The sequence below is a fragment of the Teleopsis dalmanni genome, chromosome 2, assembly GCF_002237135.1.
Source record: "Teleopsis dalmanni isolate 2A chromosome 2, ASM223713v2, whole genome shotgun sequence".
In the NCBI taxonomy this organism is placed as follows: Eukaryota; Metazoa; Arthropoda; class Insecta; order Diptera; family Diopsidae; genus Teleopsis; species Teleopsis dalmanni.
In genome coordinates this window covers 109,270,375-109,294,181 of record NC_051847.1, presented here as the reverse complement: position 1 = coordinate 109,294,181, position 23,807 = coordinate 109,270,375, and the positions used below count along the sequence as shown (strand labels likewise).

The window sequence follows — 23,807 nt, the reverse complement described above, 5'->3', positions numbered from 1 at the left end:
TTTGTATGATATATCGAATAGTTAGGGATTCTGATGAAAGTTTTGTCTGTGAAGTGTGTCTCTGATAGCAGTAGTACATCAATGGAATTGATATTTAAGTATGTTCTCAGTTCTAGTAGTTGTTTGCTGAGACCGTTTGTATTCCAAGCTAAAATTTTTAATATATTTCTGTCCATCGAGTTTAGTGATTAGGATGGTTAAAATATGTATAACGTTGGCAACTTGCGTCATAAGCTGTTTCATCATTTGCTGGAGTTCGGCAAATTCGGAGTTGTTTGATTCATTATTTATTGGAATGGGTTGAGTTGGATGTGATTTTATTATTTCGGCGTATGTTTTAGCTGGTTGGATTTGTTGGGTGGTAGTTATTAGGTTCGTAACAGCTTTAGTTGGCAGAGATATTTCGTTATTTTGAGATGTGGTTTTTTGTTGTTTTGCGCGAAGAGCTGGGAATCGTTTGATTTGAAGAGTTTTATAAACTGTACAACCTTTGTAGTTTGCAGTGTGATTCTCTTTACAGAGTGCGCATTTAACGACGTTGTTCTTACCTTTCATGGGACAGTCAATTGTTTTATGTCCTTCGGAGCATTTAACACAGATTGGACATCTTGTACAAAAATTTTTTGTGTGTTCATACTTTTGACAGTTGGTATATTGTGGTATTGTTCTTTTTGGATGGGGAGGTTCAAAATTTAGGTTCAAAATTTAGTACTCTACGCTCTTTTCTTTAAGAAATTTTACTATGCTAGTGTAATCTACTGATTCGTATGGCTGGAAATTTATTTCATTGTTTTGTAATACATGAATATCATATTTAGATATTTGTAGTGCATCTAACGTTTTAATTAGGTTGTCTAGCAGCTGTACTTTTTGCACGTAAATGGGTGGTGGTTTTTTATTTTTAGCCGTTTGATTTTACGTTGTTTTGCTATCTTTAGTGGGTTCTTTATCATTATCAGTTGCTAGAACAGCAAACCTATTTGTAGCTAAGAAATACTCGTTTAATGTGTATTGTTTTTTGTTTTGTTTGTGCTTTTTGGCGCTTATTTCATTGATTTGCTTACCAGGGGAGCTACGAATTCTCTTATTCACTACTGGCGTGTTGAAGCCATTGTTTTTATTTGTGTTTGCATCTTCCGTTGTGTTTGCAGTTCTGGTGTTAATATCAGAGTTTTCCAAATTCTGAATGAGTTTTGATGGTGAATTGTGTTGATGATGGTTTGATTGTTGGAGTTTTATGTGGTACTCCTGCTGCATTTGTTGTTTCTCTATTTGCTGGTTCTGTTGTGGTTGTTTTTGTTGGATTTGCAGTGATTTTTCTTGCAGTTGTAGCTGTTGATTTGATTGTAGAAGTGTTGTTTGATTATTATTATTGGATGCTTTTGAACATAGGACAGCTTGTTGGTGTGTTTTATGCTGTTGTTGTTCTTGTTGTGATTGTTGCTCGTGATTTGACTCGCCTTCACCTTTTGGTGGAGTTCGATTGACCGGCATTACGATAAATTAAGCGATTATCAAAATAGGATATGAAAATATAGTTTGCTATTATGAACAGTTTGAGGAGAACTGATCTTGTGTTATAACACTTTTAAAATAAAGGTTTGTGTACACATTAATCGAAGAATAGGTTGTATATGATGTCTCAGCTGAATATTTTAATTTTGTTTAATTACTATAAACAGCTTTTTCAGTAATAGAATAAAATATAATAATAGCTGTGTCTATCAGCACTTTTTGTTTTGTTCATATATACACAAAACCGCACTGTTCTTTTGTTTGAATGCTTATTGACTTTTGATTATAAGCTTTAGAAATTAATCTGCTGTCTCTGTCAGCTGTTTGAATTTTTTAATAAAGTTGTGCAAAAAGAAAGAAAGTCAACAAAAATCGAAAAAGCGCGCGCTATTTTCAAATTAATATTTTATGCACTTTAAACTTTTACTAATTGTTTTTTTGCCCAAAAATGATCTATTTTTGTGAATTTGTATTAATAACAAAAGTGATATTTATAAGAGTACCTCTTATTTACTTGTTTTTATACTGTAATTTAAATTTCTTCGAGACCGGTTAAAAAAACACGTCCGCTCACTACGAAACTTTGACTACGGTGAACTGTACTTTCACTGATTTTTATTAACCACACCACTTTACTGCGTTCAAATTTAAAACTAATACGTTTTGACTATACGTATTAGTTTTAAATTTGAACGCAGTAAAGTGGTGTGGTTAATAAAAATCAGTGAAAGTACAGTTTAAATTAAATTATAAATTATATCAAGAGGTAATTATTTTTTTATTAAATTGTTCGTAATAACAAATAACAAAACCAATAATATTATGCGAGTTTGGTTGATGAATATTATCCCGCTTCGCGCCGTGTCGATAAACTATTTCAATTTTTGTTCCTTTATATATTACAAAAAAAATTACACAATTTTGATAATTTTTTTTCAACTTGTTAATTTTATATTATAGTTAATAGTTTTAATTGTTATATAAAAAAAATCACTTAAGCGCTTTTTCTCTGTTTTATTAACACAAATCCGCAACTTGTAACAATATTTGAATCTTGTTAATTTTTTCCTTTATATTAAAATTGTAAAATCTTGTTACTATTTAAATCGTTAATTTTAATATTAAAATACATTTATTGTTATACGTATATTACAAATTGTTCAATAAAGAAAAAAAAACTTGAATTCTAAAATAATTAATTTGTTGTACGGCATCTTACTTCAACGGTGGAAACGACATTAGTTGAACGCTGGGTCCCCGCGAATATAAATTTTCTTGTAAGACCTTGGACTAGGCTGAGAACTACCCCGGCTAGGAAAAATTAGGTTCATTACAAGTGGCGCCCGAGCAGGGACCCTCGACTAAGGTTCAACAAAATACATCGAAACACAGCTAGATTTTTTAGTTTCAGATATCACAAAACATCGTATATCAGTTATTATGGGTCGCGTCTGGGTCAGGAATTTACGCAAAGAAGAACTAGTCGCTTATTTGGACGAATTCGAACAAGATTCAACTGGTGTCGTCGATGAATTGCGCCGGCGATTGGCAAACTTTATTGCACAAGCTGACCACAAACCGCAGATAATAACACGATTAAAAGAACTTGAAGATAGACATAGCAGAGTGTCCGTAGGTGAAGTAGAATACGATCACGCCGTGGAGGAAATACCATTGCCACCCCCAGAACAGACAACGGAGCGATGCCAAGATAATATTCCACAATTGACTCTTCCTTTACATCAGCAGCAGTACACGCAACATACGTTACACGTACCATATACACAACCTAGAACCATGCAAGCAACAGTCATCGATCAGGCTAGAAAATGGGCGGTCCGATTTGATGAGAGCGGCGATCCGTTAGCGTTTGTGGAGCGTGTGGAAGAGTTAGCGAGTGGATATGATCTTGCTAAAAATATGCTACCTCGTGCGATGCCAGAATTACTGAAAGGGCAGGCCTTGGTATGGTTCCGTCACAATAAAGGGGACTGGGACTACTGGGAGCAGTTTAAATCTGATTTTCTAGAATTTTTCCTACCTCATCGTTACTTCGAGCGCTTAGAAGACGAGTTAAGAAACCGAATGCAGAAACCTGGTGAATCATTTAAAACATACATGTTGGAATTGCAGAAGTTGATGCAACATTTGAAAATGGACGATGGAGCAAAGCTTGAACGATTCTACCGAAACAGTTTAACAGAATACAGGATGCATATAAAGCGACGCGAGTTTTGTACATTACGAGAGCTTATATTACTCGCTAACGACTACGAAGCAGTTCGAGATGAAGGAAAGAGCAGAAAACCAAGGGAATCTTTTACAACACCAGAACGACGAGATAAACCGATGGTACTTGCAGCAGTGGAGCCAATAAACTTAGCTTCAGCTTGTTTTCGATGTGGACGACAAGGACACCAAGCGCAGATGGTTCACCGTGGAACATAAATACAATAATTCACACATCACTGCGAATCGGGGCCTGTGACTATGCAGTTGAACTATTAGTGTTAGAAGGAATGGTACATGATATGGTCTTGGGGATGGACTTCCTGGTTTCGGCGTCAAGTATCTTCAAAATAGGGGAAAATACAGTCAAACTTAGTAAAACTTCAAATGTGAAACGAGAGATGGTAATGCTGAATTCTACAGTAAGTGAATCGGAACATGTGGACAAATTCTTAGCTCGCGAATTAGCGAAGTTCGATACTCTTGAAGGACTGTCCAATATCACCACACATTCCATCACCATGAAGGATGACAGACCGATTAAGCAAAGATACTATCCTCGAAACCCGGTCATGTAACAAATACTGGACAAAGAAATAAATGAATTATTACAAAAAGGTTGTATCGAACGCTCTCATAGCCCTTATAGCTCACCGGTGGTATTAGTGAAGAAAAAGGATGGTAGTTGGCGACTTTGCATAGATTATCGTCAGGTAAATGCTCACTCAATACCAGATGCCTACCCAATTCCTCGTATACAACACATTCTAGATCAACTCAGAGACGCCGAATATATCAGCAGCCTTGATCTCAAGAACGGGTATTGGCAAATACCAATGGCTGAACAAAGTAAAGAATATACTGCGTTTACAGTACCTGGACGAGGGCTATTTCAGTGGCGCGTGATGCCTTTTGGACTGCACTCCGCTCCAGCAACATTTCAACGAGCGTTAGACACCGTGATTGGACCTGATATGGAACCTTTTGCTTTTGCATATCTCGATGACATCATCATAATTGGTCATACACTGGAGGAACATATGGAAAATTTGCGAAAGGTATTCCATCGACTAAGGTGTGCAAAACTAAAAATCAACGTACAGAAATGTAAATTTTTCATGAATGAAATAAAGTATCTTGGGCATTTGGTGACACCACATGGTATACACACTGATCCCGAAAAGATTGCAGCCATAAAAGAGTTACCTGTACCAAAAGACCTCAAGGAACTACGACGGTGTATTGGAATCGCCTCGTGGTATCGCCGTTTTGTACCACACTTTTCAAATACAATACAACCCCTTACGATGCTATTAAAGAAAGGTAAACGATGGCAATGGACGTCAGACCAACAGGTGGCGTTCGATATGTTAAAAGAAAAATTAACGAGTGCTCCAATTCTAGCGTGCCCCAACTTCACCGAACAATTTGTATTGCAGACAGATGCCAGTAATTTTGGACTAGGAGCAATACTGACTCAAGAAATAGCCGGCGAAGAAAAGGTGATAGCTTATGCAAGTCGCAGTTTAAATCCAGCTTAAAAAACTACTCGACGACTGAAAAGGAGTGTCTAGCGATTGTTTGGGGAGTGAGAAAAATGAAACAATATTTAGAAGGTTATCGTTTCGTAGTCATAACCGACATCTGGCGCTGAAATGGTTAAACAACATTGAAAATCCAACTGGTCGTATCGCGCGCTGGGCGCTAGAGCTGCAACAATTCAATTTTGAGGTACAATATAGAAAAGGAAAATATAATGTCGTCGCGGATGCACTGTCTCGTCAACCTCAAACCACACTGGCCCTGTTGAATATGCCGGATACGACGAAAGAAGATGAACAGTCTTGTTTATGGTTAACGAACTTGAGAAAAACATTAACCGATAATCCAAGTAAATACCCCGACTACACTATCGAAAATAATCAGCTGTACCGTCGTATACCCAACTCTTATAGCAACGAGGGACATCCTTGCTGGAAACTGTGTGTACCTCAATCCATTCGGCCTCAAGTATTAAAAGAGTGTCGTAATGATATCACGGCAGGACATTTAGGTAATCAGAAAACAATCCTTCGAGTTACATCGAGATATTTTTGGCCAGGAATGTATCGCGACATCAAAGAATATGTACGGAAGTGTGATACCTGTCAAAAATACAAGGTCAGTCAACAGCCTAGTGCAGGAAAGATGTTAACGAGTTTACCAGAAGAGCCATGGGTAACAGTATGTGCAGATTTTATTGGGCCTTTACCACGTTCAGTTAAAGGAAATACGGTAGCGTTGGTATTTTTTGATAAGTTCTCCAAATGGATGGAGATTATACCAATGAGGAACGCCACGACGGCCGGTGTTAAAAAAGCCTTCAGAGAAAACATCATGGCGCGGTTTGGGATTCCGAAGATCTTGGTCACAGACAATGGAACACAATTTACGAGCAAGTTGCTTCCAAAATTCTTAGTCGAATTGGGCATTCAACATCAACATACAGCCCCTTATACACCTCAGGAGAACCCGACTGAACGTGCAAATCGCACAATAAAAGCAATGATCGCGCAAAACTCAATAGTTGACCACCGACACTGGGACGAGTGTTTACCCGAAATCACGTTAGCGATAAACTCCTCAATTTCGTCTTCAACAGGTTTCAGTCCGGCATATATTACTCAAGGTAGAGAGCTTCGAATGCCGAGTACATTATATGATGCAGTGACACCAGGACTTGGAAGAGCTACAGAATCTCCAGATAACAAAGCACGAAAGTTACTTGAAATATACGCTATTGCTAGCAGAAACATGGGAAAAGCATCACAAGACCAGGCAAGATATTATAACCTCCGACGACGGGAGTGGAAACCAGAACTCGGCACACTGGTACTTAATCGTTCACAACCACTATCTAATGCACTAGACGGCTTTAATGCAAAATTAGCCCCGAAATATTCAGGACCTTATGAAGTAATAGACTTTGTATCACCGGTCATAGTGAAGCTGCGTGCACTACATGGCGATAAAATAATTTCGGCTCACCTAAGTCGAATTAAACAGTATCATTGTTAATTTAAAATTATTTTGTACCACTTACTTAATCTTGTTTATCTTTATAGTTGTCATCATTCTGAAAATTCGCTGTCAGATGAGGTGAACGAGAGTCGTCTGGAAGACATCCTGCAGATCACGGCCCCTCCTGATTGGTGGGACATACTTCTTACACCTCCTCGAGTGACGAATAGCAGTGATTGCCCTCCAACGCCTCCAATTGCCAAAACCATTTTAAACCGCCACGAAAATGACAACAAGCACTATCGCAAACGAAGCTGGCCGTTTAAGTCAGGTGATGCAGAAGCGAGAGATGATTACATGAACCATTTCCATGAACAGCGAGATATACAACACTCTATGAGACAAACCATAAACAACTGGGATTGTCCAGCAACTCCTCCAACCGCTAAAGCCATTCTACAACAGCAAAACGCCCACGAGAAAGCAATCACATCAAAGCATAATAATGAAGTTACCACTGCTGAATTTCTGAATGAAGACCTTAGCCCGGCGAGAATACTACAGAAGCAGGGCTATGATTTAAAGAAGTGGTCCAGAGGCAGGCGTCATCGGTTCAAGGCGACATGGGACGGCAAGACTCGACTGATTCGTATCGCCAGAAATGGAGATATCCGCATTGATATCCTCTCGTAAAGAAAGGAGGGAGTGTAACGATTAAAATTTTTGGCAATTTAATTGTTACAACATCGTGGGTTCCGCAGCCCAACAACAAAGCTCCAATATCCAGAATACCTTGAGCTGATATAGCACCATATTTTGCCAGTACATCTTCATGTTTGTTGCTTATAACTTCTGCTTATAATTGCATAAAAATTGAATTTAACAATTGGTTCCAACAAAGCAATAACCTCTCGCTATACAGCATCACCACATGCTATACCAAATCGCAACAGCCCACCCCGCAACAACAGAACTCCAGCACTGGAAGTGATAGTCATATTTTACTATAGTCCACACACAATTTTTTGTATTTAAATTGATTAATATATTTATTATAATTATAATTATTTGATTAAATTGTAATTTATCTTTAAAAAAAAAACCACATTGTAAAAATAGAAATAATCAAAACAAAATTAGAGAAAATAAGAAATGTCATTGTCATGTGCTTTGTACATTTTCGGTTGATCGTAAAAATGTTGCAGCGGATAATAAAAGGGAAAAAAAGCTGTGAGTGCAGTTTAAAGCTTTCAGAAGCCTGGAAAGAAAACAACAGAATACCTGATGAGGGGAAATGTTGAGGACATTGACCGAACAACGGCTAGCGAAAAAGTCCGCTCGACGCAGTTAGAAAAAAGGAGAATAAAAGGCGCAGGCGGAGGAGTTTCTGTCTCTTGACTCGTGTTTATGTTGAACGCAACGCATCGTACCCGTGACGTTAATTACCTGGTTTTTTTTAAATAAATAAAAAGTTTTTTTCTTTGCATTGCAAGTAGCGGGTTTGTGTTAATAGATCAGATACAAAGCGCTTAAGTGATTTTTTTATATAACAATTAAAACTATTTTAATATTAAAATTAACGATTTAAATAGTAACAAGATTTTACAATTTTAATATAAAGGAAAAAATTAACAAGATTCAAATATTGTTACAAGTTGCGGATTTGTGTTAATAAAACAGAGAAAAAGCGCTTAAGTGATTTTTTTTATATAACAATTAAAACTATTAACTATAATATAAAATTAACAAGTTTTCCCTGAAGATGACTATCGAAGATAGTCGAAATATCGGAAATAAAATATAACGATTTTTAAATATAAATAATAAATTAGTGTCTTTTTATTTATATTAAAATTTGACCAATTAGCCCGGTAACAAATTATTATAATAAAATTAACAAGTTGAAAAAAAATTATTAAAATTGTGTAATTTTTTTTGTAATATATAAAGGAACAAAAATTGAAATAGTTTATCGACACGGCGCGAAGCGGGATAATATTGTTAATAGCCACAGTACAAAAGAAATAATTGACGGCTTTAACAGTGGTCAATTAAAAGATTTTGTACTCGTGTTAGTTCGTACGTATAAACGTGTTGACACCACAAGCAAAAGACGTGGCGCAGCTTGGGTGTCTCTCTCCCCGATACGTGGCAAAGCATAAATTGATCGGTGTTTCTTTATACTCATCGCTGGACGTTGTAAGCAGTGGGATATTACGCCCTAATGTACCAGAAAGGGTAAGACTTATCTATAAAATGCAGTGCAGGTTTTCGCGTAAGTAACTTCAATGTATAAGTGCAAATTACAAGTTATTTTATTTAAATCGAACGAATCGCTTCAAAATTAACAAATTCCAAATTGTATAATTGAATATCTACAAATTTTATTCATTTAAATGGAAATGAGAAAAGTAACAACAATGCAGTCACAATCGTAAAGGCTTTAAGTTAAGCGCATAGGAGTATAAACTTTCTAAACTCAACAAGCTCATGAATTATTAGTTCTTATGAAATAGAATCTATGTAAAAAAATGTATCTTTGTAAAATTGAACTTAAGCAACTGAAAACAAGATATTTGTAAAAAAAAAAAATGTAATCTGTTATATGCAAACATAATCTTAATTAATTATAAAGTGTAACATTAAGAATTTAATTACGTAATCCACATTTAAGGAATGTAAAAATATTACATAAAATTCTAAGTAAAATACCAAAGTAATCTTCACACGACTACGCTTAATAGAAATTCTTCTTCCCTTATATTTTTATTTGATAATATTTTATGAATTTTTATAAATTTTGTTGAACACGAAATTGCATTTATAAAACTTTAAACTTAAAATATGATTAATTAATTTTGTTTTTTTCTTAAATTGAAAACAGTTAAATATTATTTGCTTATTATTATCTACGAGTATTTGTAAAGATATTATTTGATAATTTGTTTTTCCTTTAAAATACATTTATTGTTATACATATATTACAAATTGTTCAATAAAGAAAAAAAAAACTTGAATTCTAAAATAATTAATTTGTTGTACGGCATCTTACTTCAACGGTGGAAACGATATTGGTTGAACGCTTGGGTCCCCGCGAATATAAATTTTCTTGTAAGACCTTGGACTAGGCTGAGAACTACCCCGGATAGGAAAAATTAGGTTCATTACAAGACAGAAAAAAAGCCTTCGTAAGTTATAATAAAAATTATCAACTATATTTATTTTAGTTAATATTGATTTCTTTCGTTTGTTTTATTTTTATATTTTCAGAAGCAGTTCATTAATAGAGTGGGCGGTGATAAAATGGCAGTATTTTTAAGGCAAAGTGTTAAAAAAGTCTTATCTGATGAGCTCGCAACAAATTACACATGGAGAGGAATAAAGGAGAAGACTAGTATACTAACGTATACTTTCAAAAAAATAATAAAAAGTAATATCTTTAATCATTTAAATCTGTTGATATATATGTTCTGATATATAACTTCCCATTCTATAGATATGTCTCCTTAAATTTCCAACTGTAAATGACATTAAAATAAGTTCAGTGCTTCAACCACATTTTATACACGCAAAAAACCGGATTAAGAAGCGAAAGTTGAAATCGCAAGAGACTTTAATTTGTTATATTATTACTTTACTTTTTTATATTATTACTTTAATTTGTTATATTATAACTTTACTTTTTTATATTATTACTTTACTTTTTACTTTTTTTAATTATTCTCTTATTAATAATAAAAAAAAACAATAAAGATTAATTATAAAATATATAAAAAAAATTTTTTTCAGTGTATAAGTTAGAGTACTAAAAGCTGAGAATTATTGAGAGAAAAACTTACTATTGAGAACGATCGCGCTTTACGATCATTTGCGCGTCTTCTGCGATGGTTTTGAGGAGCAGAAAGCTATTCGTTTAAGCGATTCGAGACGATGGACAACTCTCTCATACAAAAGTATCGCGGAAGAATCGTCTGCGTTTGAATTAAATACGCTTCCGCGATAAACAAAGCAGGCAAAAGCATCACGAACGCTTCTTCCGCGATTGAAAATGTACGCTGGGGTTCTATATAAAATCTTTTTTGAATATGTATTTTTTCATAGAAGAATGAGTTATTTGCCTTTTATACCTTTCAATCATTCAAATAAGTTGTGTTCTCGCTATTTTTTGCTCTTCTTTATTTTCTAATTATGCAGTCTTTTCCATCTGTTAAGTACTTAAGCAGTGGAAAGCTTTTTTCAGAAAGAGGTAGGGAGGAATTGGAACCGAGAGAGAGAAGCCACTGCATATCAGTTATGTCTAAAAACCAGTTTCCGTTTTTGTTTATGTTTAGGTAGGGATTTTATTAATTTAAGCTTTAATTTTTCAAATTTTTGATCCAATATATTTGAAGTTTTATTTTTTTTAATTTATTGTACAAAATTTGTTCACTATAAATAAAGTTCTTATAATCATTTTAGCAGAATATGCTTTGAATTATATTTTCTGTTTCTGTGATATTTTTATTATTTTGTTTGAGAAGAACGTGTTTCTGTGATGAGTTTTTTGGTGAAAATAAAACACTAATTATTAATAGGAAAGTAGAAAACATTTTATTCAAAGTATTGGCCATTGCTTTCTACATATTTTGACCACCTTTCTGGCAATTTGTGGATACCACGCCAAAAAAATTGTTCGTCTTTTAAAGCAAACCAACCAGACACCCAATTTTCGACCTCCTCGTAGGAATGAAAGTGCTGCTCAGCCAATGCGTGTCCCATCGATGAAAACAAATTGTAGTCGGAAGGAGCCAGGTCTGGTGAATACAGCGGGTGGGGTAGCAGCTCCCAGCCAAGTGTTTTGATTGCATCCTGAACCCGTTTTGCTTTGTGTGCAGGTGCATTGTCATGGAGCGGAATTACCTTGCCGTGTCTTCTGGCCCATTCTGGTCGTTTCTCGATCTATGCATGGTTCAAATTTATCATTTGTTGTTCATAGCGACCAGCATTGACGGTTTCACCAGGTTTTAGGAGCTCGTGGTACACCACACCTTTCTGGTCCCACCAAACACACAGCATTGTCTTCTTGCCGAATCGATCTGGTTTTGGAGTCGATGTTGATGGTTGTCCCGGATTAACCCATGATTTTTTCCGTTTAGGATTCTTAGAATGAATCCATTTTTCACCGCCAGTAACAATCCGATGCAAAACCGATTTTCTTTCGTGTCTTTGAAGCAAAATTTCACAAGTGTTTTTTCGGTTTTCATTCAATTCATGTGGCACCCATTTTCCACACTTTTGGATCTTTCCCATAGCTTTTAAACGGTCAGAAATTGTTTGTTGTGCAACATTTAACATTTCTGCCATTTGCTTTTGACCCAAAGTGTTATCTCCATCCAATATCGTTTGCAATTCGGCGTCTTCAAACTTTTTTGGCGGTCTTCCACGTTCTTCATTTCTCACATCAAAATCATTATTTCTGAACCGTTGAAACCATCTTTTGCATGTTGCTTCTGATAGAGCATGATCACCATATGTCTCGACAAGCATTCGATGCGACTCTGCACCACTTTTCTTCAAATGAAAACAAAAAATTAATGCTTTCCGCAAACCATCACTTTCTGGTACAAAATTCGACATTTTTAACACGATGAAAAAATATGATGTTGTCTGTTCAATGACTTGATGTATACTAAACATATTTCACACATATCATAGCAAACAAACAAAAAAAATAAAGGCTCGTTCACAACAAATGTTCCCTGTCGGAACATTTGTATCTTTACGCTCACTTCATACCGGTACACCTGGTATAAGATTAAGTAATTTTTTTTGGAATGTATTTACCATTTACGGCTCGGTATTTTAATGAAAATTTGAACATTGTTGTTTTTTGCACACATTAAGATTAATTTCAAACTTCATCAAAATGGAACCAACCGTTCCTGATATATGGGATGGTAAGTTTACTCACCAATGGGCCAATACGTATAGTGATTTTTTGTAAAAATAAAAATTTTCTCAATTAAGTTTAATGCTTGTTAATATTTGTTAATAATCTAATTTTGTAGAAATTATTAACAAATGATATTGTTTATTTATCGAAATGTGTTTTATTTAGAATTTTAATAGATTTCGAAAAAATACATAGTTCTAACCAATATGTTATAAATATTAATGTAAACATTTTCTACATTCAAATAGAGTGTAAGTATGACACACAACACATCATCGAGGACCACCTTATACTTTTTCGGAGCAATGGACATTATTGTTAATATTATTAAAATATGAAAATGGCTTTTGCTCTTCATGAGCTGAAACCATAACATGCAGTTTCCAAGCATTCACCAACATAATACCAAATTAATTTATAAATAAAGGCAACCATGATTTTTTTGTTGCACGGATACTTGATAATTGGGTAAAGCGTTATCGTGCAAATCTACGCCACCCATATGCTGGTTTTATTTCGCTATCGCATTAAAAAATTTGATTGTGGTATGTATCTTTTTAGAGCGATCATAACGTTTATGTTTTTTTTTATGGATTTATTTTTTTATGGTTAGTAAGAACTGTAACCAGTGCATTGCCTTTTCAACGTACGACTAATACCTCAGTGTTACAATCAAAGGCTGCAAACATGAGCCTGATCTTGATAATGCAAAGATCTTACATGAAGAAAGAAACTAAAATAAAAGGTACTTTCCGGAAATGTTTTCAATACTTAAAGTTTCGAATAATAAAAGACTAAATTATAAAACGGATACAGACAACTGCGCTCAGGCTTATAGGCATATTATAACCAAATGACACAGGCACCCCTATTCTGAATCGCATGGGAATGGGAGTTTGTTCCCTGTTCCCAAGTTTGCTATTCTGAATAATTTGGAAATGGGAGTTTTGTTCCCAGTTCCCAATTTTGCTATTCTGAATCGCATGGGAATGGTTGTTTTTTCCCAATTTTGCACAAATTCTTTCCCAAGCAAATTGTTGGAGAGACAAGTTAAAAAAGTATTAAAAATGGTTTAATTTAATATGAAAGTAACTGAAAATGATCAGATTTTTGAATATATTTTAATAAAATTATTATTATAATAAAATTATTACAATAAATTTAATATTTTCAAAGTTTTATTTTTTTATTTTATCCACAAGAGTTGATTAGTTTTCCGAATATATTTTAATAAAATTATTTTAATAAATTTAATAGAACAAAATTTTCATTTAATATATTTTATTAAAATTATTATTTTAATAAAAGTATAACAAATTTCAAATATTTAAATTTTCATTTATTTATTTTATTCACACGGGTTTTTTTCACTAATTAAAGTGTAAATTCTGTAATGAATGGGATTCGTAGAATAAGTTAAAATAAACTTTTGCAATTATGTGCAGGTAAAACATTGCTTCTTTTTTATTGTAAGATCTGCACAATTATAAACTATTATTAGTTCATTAACTGAAGCATGAAAAACATTTCTATCCTAATTATATAAAAAAATTAAATTATAATTTACGCAAATTTTGTATAAAAGCAGTGAATGTTTGAAAATAAAGACATTGAAGAATTGATATCATAACGTAAGGTTGTTTATTAATTAATAAAAAAAGAATTAAAAATTTAGAAAAGAGTTAAATTTAACATGTAAGTAACCAATAATAATTAATTTTGCGAATGTATTTAATTGTGCTATTTACACAGGGCTAAAATTGCGAATAAAATGCAATTGAAAATCCTGCTGTAGTTAATGAAAACTAATCCAGATGTTGCTCGCGGTTTCTATAAGGCGACATTATGGTCTTTTCCAACACCTGTCTGATAAGCTCCTTCAGCAAAAAAACGCAAACAATCGCTTAATTTCACAATTGCAGCAACTGCAAACTGCTTCTTTGCTGGTTGTAGTTCCTCAGTAAGTTCCTCTAACAGGTAAATAATTGCTGGTTTATTTACTCTGTAATATTTTTGAAATCTATATTGAAAAAAAACGTTTATTTTAAAACCAAATTAAATTTACATTTGTACTTACAAGAAATTAGGCAGCGTCTAAACAAGAAACTTGCAGCGTCTCACAAGTTTCTGCGATTGATCCTCTGTTGCAAAATTTCTTGCTCCTGTTCTTGAGCTAAATCCCCCGCTAAAACTCGAAATGCAATTAAATGTATTTTTGAAATCTTTTTTAAAATTTTTTATTTAAATAAACATTAACAACTGCACAATTCTTGTTTATTTTGCTCATGCACAATTCTTTTTATATATTTATTTTACTCATTAAAATAAATGTTTTTTATTATTTATTTTTTTATTATTTTTTATTTACTCATAAAATAACTTATATTTGTTTCCGATAATTTGTGCAGCAAACAAATAATTCGATTTTTACATTTAAATCAACATATGATACGCAATTTTTTTCTTTGTTTTGCTCATTTTCGCACTTTTCGTCATTAAAAAGTGGCATTGTAACAGTAAAAAAGCAACTCAGTAATATTGAGCTGAATGCAGCCCTGCGAGGCAGCATGAAAGGTGAATGACAGTTGATACGAAGCAGAGGAGACAGAAAGAACGGAAATGACACGCAAATGTGAAATCAAGCTCGTTGCGGGTAAAAATAATATAAATAAATGAATAATGAAGTAATTGTAACGAATAGAATAAAAATATTTGTCAATAAAATATTTTCGGTATTTAAATAACCGATTACATGTTTTCACATTTCTTTCCGTTAAAATAACATTCATTTATGTATGACGCCTGGAAAAATGCGGGAAAAGACAAAATGAGTAAATTAAAGATGAGTCGCAGAAATAATAAATCGCCATGTGAGACTCCAGTGTCGTCAAGATGTCAAGAGCAGGCATCAATGCAAGATACGTTAAAAGTCATACAAGCTCTACAACAAACAGTGAATGAAGTTCGAGCTGAAACAGTTTCGAATCGGGAAGACATAAGTAATTTGCGTGGACAACTTGCCAACGATAAGTCGGTAACGCACGAAAAGAAAGATGAAATAGGTAAGAAAGATCAAGATGAAGACGAACGGTGCACTGCTGAAGTTGTATGTTCAGGAGGCGAAGGCATCCGACTTTATGATTTGCCAAAATTCAACGGTAACGCCGAACAGTGGCCACTTTTTCGTGCTAGTTTTGAGGACACCACCAAAACGTTTAAGTATACCAACAGACATAATTTAATGCGCCTACAGAAATGCCTAATGGATGAAGCCAAGGATGTCGTTCAGTCACTGTTAATATACCCATCAAATGTGCTTGCAGTTATGGAAGAACTTGAATTTCGTTTTGGCCGCCCAGATTTACTAATACGGTCCCAGTTGGACAAGATTCAACAGTTCGAGAGAGTGACCGAGAGGAACGTTGACAGTTTAATTGCCTTATCCTCGCTTGTGCGAAATGTTGTAGCCTTTTTGTCATCAGCCAAGTGTGAGCAACACTTGAACAACCCAATATTATTAGAACAACTAGTGTATAAGCTGCCGCCTAGTAAACAATTCGAGTGGGCGCGTCACGCTGTAACTCTGAAGGAATATTCCACAATAAAACAATTTAGTGTTTGGTTGAGTGAGATAGCGAAAATAATTTGCCTTTTGCCACAGCCATTGTATCAATCAAAAACCGAAAAGCCTAAAATTACAATGCCAGCTACTCAAAATTATACGCGCCGAGTTATGTATGCACAAAACCATGAGATGGAACAAGAAAATCACCTAGAAGTTAAGTGTTTTGAATGTGCAGGCCAACATCTGATAGTTACATGTGAAGCGTTTTTGAGTAAAAATGTTCAGTAGCGTTGGGTAAAGGTGAAGCAGCTTCGTTTGTGTTTTTCATGTTTGAGGAAAGGACACAATGTCATACAGTGCCGAATGAAAAGATCCTGCGGTATAAACGGTTGCCGTAAAATCATAATAGATTGCTACATGAGTCCCAACAAGTGCCGCCTACGTCTGGATCAGTTCAACAGGTTTTGAGTTGTGCCAAGCCATATTCCGGTTTTCTTTTTAAATTGGTTCCGATAAAAATTATGGGTCCAAAGGGACAACTGAAGATTTTCGCACTTGTGGATGAAGGGTCGTCCATCACTATATTAGATGCCAAAATTGCAAGTCAGTTAGGCCTTAAAGGCAAGAAACAACATTTAACGATGCAGTGGTATGATGAAGAGAAGGTGACTCAAAACTCAACAGTGGTAAATGTCAACATAAAGGGTGAAGCTGGCGAACAATATGAGATTAAAAACGGTTACGTAATTTCCAATCTAAGACTGCCAACACAATCGTTTAAAAAATCAGATTATGGGCATCTTGATTGTTTACCGATTGAAGACTATGATGATGTTCGCCCTTTAATGCTGCTGGGCCTAAATTGTGCCAACATAAATGCATCTTCTGCATCAGTGACCGCCGGTGCATCTAATCCAGTGGCTATTCGAACTAAACTTGGATGGGTGGCATATGGTCCAACCGGTTCAAGCATCCATTCGCCAATGTTATTTGCCCGAGCGGAACCATCATTTAAATGTCTTGATCGTATTGTTGCCGAATATTTTAATTGTGAAAATTTTGGAATTGAAAATCCAACACCGCCGCTGGACTCAGCCGGTGATTTGAGACCTCATAAAATCTTGTCTGATACAACACGCCGTATCAATGATCGTTATGAGCTTGGCCTTTTATGGAGAAAAAATTCACCAATATTGCCTGATAGCTACGCCATGGCTGTCAAACGTTTGCAGGGAATCGAAGCTAAAATGAGAAATAATGTCAAATTCGCAAAACGATATAAGACCGAAATTAACAAATACATCGCCAAAGGTTACGCCAGGAAACTCACACAAGATGAAATTGAAGATATCACAAAGCCGTTGTGGTATTTGCCGCATATTTCTGTGCAGAACCCGCATAAGCCCGACAAACTGAGAATTGTTTTCGATGCCGCCGCCACTGTTGATAAACAAACTCTCAACTCAGCACTGTTGAAGGGACCAGAAAAGGCTAAACCATTAATAGGAACACTTTTTAAACTACGTCAGGGTCGTATTGCTGTTGCCGCAGACATAAAAGAGATGTTTTCTCAGGTTAAAATACGACCAGCCGACCAGAATGCCCAAAGATTCTTATGGAGAAACGCTTGCGAAATGTCACCGATCGAACAATATGTCATGACGTCTCTGATATTCGGAGCAGTATGTTCGCACTGTTGCGCTGAATTTGTTAAGAACCATAATGCCGAAAGTTATCGCAGCCAATATCCGGAAGCTGTATCTGCCATCAATGAGAACTTTTACGTAGACGATTACGTTGCCAGTTTCGATACAGAAGAGCACGCTCTACTAATTTGTCAGCAAGTGGTGCAAATTAATGCAAACGCCGGCTTTTAACTTCGTAATTTTTCATCAAATTCGTTAAATCTACAGATTGTCATGAATGCAGGTGAAACTGCAGAGGCCATCTGTTTGAATCGGCAGAGCCAAACTGAGAAAATCTTGAGAATGTATTGGAACGTAACAAATGATTCGTATCAATTCTTAACAAAATTTCATCGCATAGCTAAAGAAGTTATCGAGGGTAAAAGGGTTCCAACAAAGCCAGAACTTTTAGGAATTGTGATGTCTATATTTGATCCATACGGCATCTTAGCGAACTTTTTACTTATTGCCAAAGTATTATTGCAAGAAAGCTGGAAAACCAAATTAAATTGGGACGACTTGTTACCACCTACGTTATCTCAAAAATGGTTTCGGTGGTGGGACGAATTTGCCAGAATAGGCAATTTCTTTGTACCAAGATGCTATTCGCCGCATCTCAACATTGCCAAAGAGATCCAAATCCATATATTTATGGATGCTAGTTAAGTTGCATTTGCTGCAGCAGTGTATCTGCGAATTAAACATCAATATGCAGTTGATGTAGTTTTTGTCTGTGGTAAGACTCGCACAGCGCCTAAGAAACTCCTATCCATGCCAAGGTTGGAACTGCAGGCTGCAGTCTTGGCTACTCGATTATCAAAGCTGGTGGTGGACAGACATGACATAAACATAAGCCGTATAGTATTTTGGACTGATTCTATAACCGTTCTTTGTTGGGTAAATTCAAGAAATCGCCGATTCAAACCATTTGTTGGGCATCGTATAGCTGAAATATTGACCTCAACGAAAGAAGACCAATGGAGATGGGTGCCAACTAAGATGAACCCTTCTAACGCTGCAACAAGAGCCAAAGAGGTGCCTAAAATAAACAATGGCAACATTTGGTTAAAAGGGCCAACCTTTTTACGTCAAGAACAAAATAGCTGGCCAAATGCTACATTTTCGTTTTATACTGACATGCCAGAAGAAGAGATTACGACACCGATATTACTACAATATCAGGCCAGTGAAACATTGATAGAATTTACCCGTTTCAGTTCATTTTTTAGACTTAAACGTTCTGTTGCCTGGTTCCTAAGAGCTGTTCAAATATTCCGTAGAAAACGAGATCCACTATTTATGGAAGAGTGTAATAATTTGCAGTCGTTGCCACCGTTATTACCAAGTGAAATAAATGAAGCCGAAAAATTTATAATGCAACTGGTACAGGAGGATTGTTTCTGAGGAAAAGAGTTTACTTAAGCTTCAACAACCTCTTAACAAAAAATGCAAACTATACAAATTAACGCAAGGTGAATGACAGTTGATACGAAGCTGAGGAGACAGAAAGAACGGAAATGACACACAAATGTGAAACCAAGCTCGTTGCGGGTAAAAATAATATAAATAAATAAATAATGAAGTAATTGTAACGAATAGAATAGAAATATTAGTCAATAAAATATTTTCGGTATTTAAATAACCGATTACAGGCTGTAACGACACAAATTTACAAAGTAAATTTCTGTGCTACATAAAACAAGAAGCAGAGAAAAACACAGTCTGTGTGTTAAATAACCGCCACCACTACACATAATATATCTAACAACTCACTTGAAAATAACTGAAGGCGACTTGACTGGAAAATATAAAATTGAATTAAAATATTTATTTTGAAATATCATGGACATTACCTGTGATTCTCGATGCCAATGCACCGCGGGCATCGCTACATGCAATGTGCAAATTCTAAAAATATACGAAAAACAAAATTTACGTTTGGTTAAAACTTTTATGAATGGAACACTTATAAACGCAACAAAAATGAACAATTATTGGCGAAACATGTTTAAATTTTAACAAATGTCTATTTTTTTTTCAATTATATATAAATAAAACAAAACACAAAACAATTTAACACTCGTGGTTGTTCAATTTTAGTTTATCTGCGTAAACGAAAAACAAAAAAAACCACAAAACAGTTTAACATTTTTGGTTGTCCAATTTTATTTTTATATGCGTAAACAAAACACAACAAAACAAAACTAAGCACGCCAACATCAATTTTATTTCTTTTAATATTTCTTTTCTGTTCACATTTAGATAATATTAAATTCACAGAATATATATGCATATTTAATACCTTGTTTTGCAGTATTAATACACTTTATTTTTTTAATAATATAATATAAGTTAAAGGAAAACAAAACACACACGAAAGAAACACGGCGCGTAGTAAAAGTACTAAAAATCACGGCGAAGCAGAAGAAGTGAGAAAACAGTAGAACACAAAGTTCAACTTCACGGCGAAGTCAAGTACAGCAAAGAATACCGGTACGCTACACCAAAAAGCTTCGGTATGCTCAATATAAAAGGAGGCACATTTTATATAATCGGGGACTTGGTTTGCGACAAGTGAAAGAGCAAGTACTCTGGCTCATTGGGCCTTCTGGTAAATTTTACCAAACTTGAAATTTTACTTTTCCTGAAACAAGTACACTGGCCTATTGGTCATCTGGCACATTGTGCCACAAATCTGGTTCTTTGAGTCAAACGTAGTGTAAAATTCCTTTCCTGTCTTATATGTATATTTTTTTTAACCTGGCTTATTCGGTCAAATAGTTTTTTACAGCACGGAGGAAACGTTTTGTTTATTTTTTTTATAACAGAAGAGGGGCTTAAGAAGTCACACGGGTTTTGCTAAGATTCTTTTAACAAGTAGTATATGGAGAAGTGGGAAATTTTGGCATCAACATAATTTTTTTATTTATTATTAGAAATGTTTCCAATGAATTTGAATTAAACTTTGTTAATCATAAGTTTTATGAAATAAATAAAGTTTTATATATAATTTATACATATAAATCACGTTCTGTTTTCTTCTAAAACCAACGTCTCGGCAAAATTATAAATATATTGTCACGACTCTGGACGACGGCTGAGGATACCCCAGCAAAAACTAAAAATTTTTGAACGTCACCAAAAGTGTCGTTACAAGGCATGGTTGCCAAAATTTAACAAAACAAATTTGAAACTGTTGTTGTTCCCAAAACTGCTGTCTCCCAAGCAATTCAAAATAAGGGAGTTGCATTTTTGGGAACAGAGTGGGAATAGGGAGTTTTGTTCACTGTTCCCAATTTTGCTATCCTGAATCGCATGGGAATGGGAGTTTTTTTCCCAATTTTGCACAAATTCTTTCCCTACCAAATTGTTGGAGAGACAAGTTAAAAATGGTTTAATTTAATTTAAAAGTAACTGAAAATGATCAGATTTTTAAATATATTTTAATAAAATTATTATTATAATAAAATTATTGCAATAAATTTAATATTCTCAAAGTTTTATTTTTTTATTTATCCACAAGAGTTGATTAGTTTTTCGAATATATTTTAATAAAATTATTATAATAAATTTAATATATCTAAATTTTTATTTAATAATATATTTTATTAAAATTATTATTTTAATAAAAGTATTATAACAAATTCAATATATTTAAATTTTTAAATATTTATTTTATCCACTAGGACTTTTTTTCACAAATTTAAACATTGACTATTGTTATTTAAAACAATAGATAATGAAAGAAACCCAAATTCTGAAATGAATGGGATTCCTTAAATAAGTTAATCAGGTATAACAAAACTCCCTATTCCCACGCTGTTCCCAAACACACAACTCCCTTATTCTGAATTCCTTGGGAGACAGCAGTTTTGGGAACAACAGTTTCAAATTTGTTTTGTTAAATTTTGGCAACCATGCCACTTTTTAATGACGAAAAGTGCGAAAATGAGCTAAACAAAAAAAAGAATTGCGTATCATATGTTGATTTAAATGTAAAAATCGAATTATTTGTTTGCTGCACAAATTATCGAAAATAAATATAAGTTATTTTATGAGTAAATAATAAATAATAAAAAACTTTTATTTTAATGAGTGAAATAAATATATAAAAAGAATTGTGCATGAGCAAAATAAACAAGAATTGTGCAGTTGTTAATGTTTATTTAAATAACAAATTTTAAGAAAGTTTTTAAAAATGCATTAAATTGCATTTCGAGTTTTAGCAGAGGACTTGGCTCAAAAACAGGAGCAAGAAATTTTGCAAAAGAGGATCAATCGCAGAAACTTGCGAGACGCTGCAAGTTTCTTGTTTAGACGCTGCCTAATTTCTTGTAAGTACAAATGTAAATTTAATTTGGTTTTAAAATAAACGTTTTCTTCATTATAGATTTCAAAAATATTACAGAGTAAATAAACCAGCATTTATTTACCTGTTAGAGGAACTTACTGAGGAACTACAACCAGCAAAGAAGCAGTTTGCAGTTGCTCCAATTATGAAATTGAGCGGTTGTTTGCATTTCTTTGCTGAAGGAGCTTAACAGACATCAGACATTAAATATCATATTAAAATATATTCGAAAAATTTATTATTATTGGTTACTTAAATGTTAAATTTAACTCTTTTCTAAATTTTTAACTAATTAAAACAAAACTTTACGTTATGATATCAATTTTTCAAAGTCTTTATTTTCAAACATACACTGCTTTTATACAAAATTTGCGTAAATTTTTTAATTTTTTTATATAATTAGGATAGAAATGTTCTTCATGCTTCAATTAATGAACTAATATTAGTTTATGATTGTGCAAATGTTACAATAAAAAAGAAGCAATGTTTTACCTGCACATAATTGCAAAAGTTTATTTTAACTTATTCTAGGAATCTCATTCATTTCAGAATTTGGTTTCCTTTCATTTTTCTATTGTTTTAAAAACAATAGTTAACACTTTAATTAGTGGAAAAAACCCGTGTGAATAAAATAAATAAATAAAAATTTAAATATTTCAAATTTGTTATACTTTTATTAAAATAATAATTTTAATAAAATATATTAAATGAAAATTCTGTTCTATTAAATTTATTAAAATAATTTTATTAAAATATATTCGGAAAACTAATAGAAAAATAAAACTTTGAAAATATTAAATTTATTGTAATAATTTTATTATAATAATAATTTTAGAGGGGTTTTCGAATAACAAAGAAAGAAATAAAGGACAAACACAAAAATTTATTTTTAATTTTATTGAAGTTTGGCTGACCATACAACGCTGTTTCGAGTATTGCCACGAGTTCTAAGCCTGGCACTTGCAGTCCAAACAAATTATATACGGACTATAAACTAATTAAATAAAATTCGATTATTCCCAAAGACCACTGATGAAGAGTACTTGGCAATACTCGAAACAGCGTTGTATGGTCAGCCAAACTTCAATAAAATTAAAAATAAATTTTTGTGTTTGTCCTTTTCTTTGTTATTCGAAAACCCCTCTAAATTTTAATAAAGCTTTTTTGTCAAAGTAAGTCTAGCTTTACAGCAACACTAATACTTTATACAAATAATAATTTTATTAAAATATATTTAAAAATCATTTTCAGTTACTTTTATATTAAATTAAACCATTTTTAATACTTTTTTAACTGGTGTCCCCAACAATTTGGTAGGGAAAGCATTTGTGCAAAATTGGGAAAAAAACTATCATTCCCATTCGATTCAGAATAGCAAAATTGGGAACAGGGAACAAAACTCCCATTCCCAATTTATTCAGAATAGCAAACTTGGGAACAGGGAACAAACTCCCATTCCCATGCGATTCAGAATAGGCCTGTATATATTGTTTTAAATAACAATAGTCAATGCTTTAATTTGTGGAAAAA

At 33.7% G+C, this 23,807-nt stretch overlaps 2 protein-coding genes and 1 long non-coding RNA gene across 3 annotated transcripts; 2 read left to right on the top strand and 1 right to left on the bottom strand.

Annotated features, from left to right (window-relative positions):
* Nucleotides 1–915: 915 nt before the first annotated feature.
* Nucleotides 916–1,494, bottom strand: LOC119675415 (serum response factor homolog A-like). The gene is made up of 2 exons (XM_038086613.1): nt 1,065–1,494; nt 916–986 (listed from the first exon to the last, which is right to left on the bottom strand). Exons 1-2 carry the CDS (start codon nt 1,492–1,494, stop codon nt 916–918), a joined length of 501 nt encoding a protein of 166 aa, XP_037942541.1.
* An 8,261-nt stretch (nt 1,495–9,755) lies between these two features.
* Nucleotides 9,756–10,347, top strand: LOC119677780. Its single transcript, XR_005252294.1, has 3 exons — nt 9,756–9,932; nt 10,015–10,174; nt 10,241–10,347. It is a non-coding gene; the product is annotated as an uncharacterized LOC119677780 (long non-coding RNA).
* Nucleotides 10,348–18,697: 8,350 nt separating this feature from the next.
* Nucleotides 18,698–19,330, top strand: LOC119675414. The gene has a single exon (XM_038086612.1). The coding sequence runs from the start codon at nt 18,698–18,700 to the stop codon at nt 19,328–19,330; it is 633 nt and encodes a 210-aa protein (XP_037942540.1).
* The last annotated feature ends 4,477 nt before the right edge of the window (nt 19,331–23,807 follow it).

Bases quoted from the DNA above. Each gene is read 5' to 3' on its own strand.
- LOC119675415 (XM_038086613.1), bottom strand. From the start codon at position 1,494: ATGCCGGTCAATCGAACTCCACCAAAAGGTGAAGGCGAGTCAAATCAC. The intron at 987-1,064 runs GTAAGCAAATCA...AGTATTTCTTAG, and splicing joins GAGAATTCGTAGCTCCCCTG to CTACAAATAGGTTTGCTGTT.
- LOC119675414 (XM_038086612.1), top strand. From the start codon at position 18,698: ATGCCAAGGTTGGAACTGCAGGCTGCAGTCTTGGCTACTCGATTATCA.